The sequence below is a fragment of the Papilio xuthus genome, unplaced genomic scaffold (assembly GCF_000836235.2).
Source record: "Papilio xuthus unplaced genomic scaffold, Pxut_1.1 DF828258.1, whole genome shotgun sequence".
Classification (NCBI taxonomy): Eukaryota; Metazoa; Arthropoda; class Insecta; order Lepidoptera; family Papilionidae; genus Papilio; species Papilio xuthus.
In genome coordinates this window covers 4,034,594-4,036,630 of record NW_013530391.1, presented here as the reverse complement: position 1 = coordinate 4,036,630, position 2,037 = coordinate 4,034,594, and the positions used below count along the sequence as shown (strand labels likewise).

Below are 2,037 nucleotides of genomic sequence, written 5' to 3'. Positions count from 1 at the left end.
TGTTCCGCAGGGGCACCGGCCGCGGCGCAGACGACGCAGTGAGGCGCCGCCGTGCATCCGCGGGCCTTGTGCCCTGGTTGGCCGCACCGGAAGCATGCACCGGTGCGATCCGCCCCCTCTTTGCACTGGCCAGAGAGGTGCCCTGGAGCCAAGCATCTGTAGCACATGGTGGGCCGGGGATCCAGCAGCCTTGCCTGGGCGGACACCCAGCCCACCAGTAGGCGACCGTCTGTTACAATCTTCTTCGCCGCCGCGACGGGGCACTGGACCACTATTGAGCCCAGTCCGTCGCGGCCGGTTGACATGGCGCCAGCCCGCAGCTGCTCTGCAGGGCACCCTCCCGCAGCAGCAATGGCGGCGACCACCTCAGCCGCGGTGGTGGCGTCGTCCAGGCCAGCCACCCGTAGGGCCGCCGTCTTGATGGGACGAGACACGCGGACGACTCCATCGTCCAGGATCTCCCGCAGCCTTTGGGCCAGGGAGTCCGCCTTCTCGCCACTGGAGGCGCCCGGGAACTCGAAGACGCGTCCCCCGTTGGCGGCCTTCCGAAGGCGAACGCCCTGGGCTCCGAAGTCGGCCGGGTTGATCCTTTCTTTGGCCGACGCGATGACACTGGCGTAGGTGGCCCCCCGCTCCGCCGCGCCCGGTTGCAGTGTGATGATAACTGCTGATGACCGGGGCGCCTGCAGTTTAGCAGCACCGCTCTTCACTTGGGGCCGCCTTTTGGGGCCCACCTTTATCCACTCGCCAACCGCGGGCTGCGAATGCTGCTGCCCGGGTGGCGAGGCCTTCTTCTTTTTGTTCCTCTTTCTTTTCTTCTTCCTCTCTTTTCCTCCACTAGGGGGAGAGGACGTCCCCTGGGTCTTAGGCCGGGTCTGGGCTGCACCCGATTGGCGCTGCTGCGGCGCCGATGGCACCCTACGTTGCGTGCCGCTGGGTCCAGGTTGAGCCGCCAGTTGGGGTGGCTGTCGGGCGAGCTTGGCAGCGTATGTGCCCTCGCCTTTCTTCTTATCGGCCGCGAGGGGCGGCCGCAGGTTCCTCTCCGGGAGAAGTCTGTCTTCCAGCGAGGCCAGGCGGGCGTTCATCATCCCGCCGACCTGGACCATCACTGCACGACAGATCTCCTCCACGGAGAGCGCCTCGTTCGGTGAATGCGGGGGCCGTGATGCGGGGGCGGCCTCCAACGACACGTCCGGGTCAGAGTGGCCCGCGGAACCCCGTTTCCGCAGGTCGTCCTTGATCGCCTCCATCTCCTTGCGGAGAGCGACCATTTCGGCGCGCAGGCGGGCATTATCCGCCTGCAGCTGCCGAGTCTCCTCTGTTTGGGTGCGGGCCCCGAGAACTTCCACCGCATCCTTGATGGACGCCGCGGCGTCCTTCAAGGCCCGCACAAAGGTACCTTTCAAGCTGGAGGACTTGGTCGCCACTTTGGTGATGACCTCCAAGTCCTCCCGTACCTGCTCTTGGATCTGAGCGGCGTCCTTTCCTCCTGCGCCTACCGCTGGGCGAGGAAACAGTGCGGCCCGCGTTTCCCGCCGGAAGCGAGCAAGCCCTGTTTCTTTCACCAAGTCCTCTTCCTTGCTTGCGGCCCGAGCCTTGGCCGCCGCCCTCTTCTCTTGTTGGCGCCACTTCGCCGTCACTGGGGACGCCGCTCGGTCATCATCCGTCGAGCAATCACTAAGGCGGGGCCGTTTCGCGCCAAACCACTCCGACGCGACGACGGGTCTGCAGTCGGAATCCGACGCCGCCCCATCGTCGCAGTCCATCCTCGCAACGGGGTCTGGTGTGTCGCTGACTGCCGGGAGGCACTGCTGCGAGGCGTTCAAGACCTCGATGGGAACGCGCTCCAGCACCACTCTCGCCTCCTTCATCAGGACACCATCCAGGGATGGGCGCCTCGTCACCTCTACAACCAAATCGCTTGCAAACATTTCCGTTGTCATTGCCTGGGTCGTCGTTGTATAAGAAGAGCATTCCTTGCCCCCCCCAGAATACGAGGGGCAGCCCGCGGCCGAGGCCGCGGGGAGGGATTCTCCT

General features: G+C 65.6%; 1 protein-coding gene across 1 annotated transcript in view; it reads right to left on the bottom strand.

The window, feature by feature from the left end:
• The window catches only part of LOC106113369 (uncharacterized), a 5,293-nt gene extending 3,362 nt beyond the window's left edge, over window positions 1-1,931 (bottom strand). The window contains exon 1 of the mRNA XM_013306093.1: window positions 17-1,931. Within this exon, the coding sequence (XP_013161547.1) occupies window positions 17-1,931 (1,915 nt within the window). The remainder of the gene's footprint in view (window positions 1-16) is intronic.
• Between the last annotated feature and the right edge of the window lie 106 nt (window positions 1,932-2,037).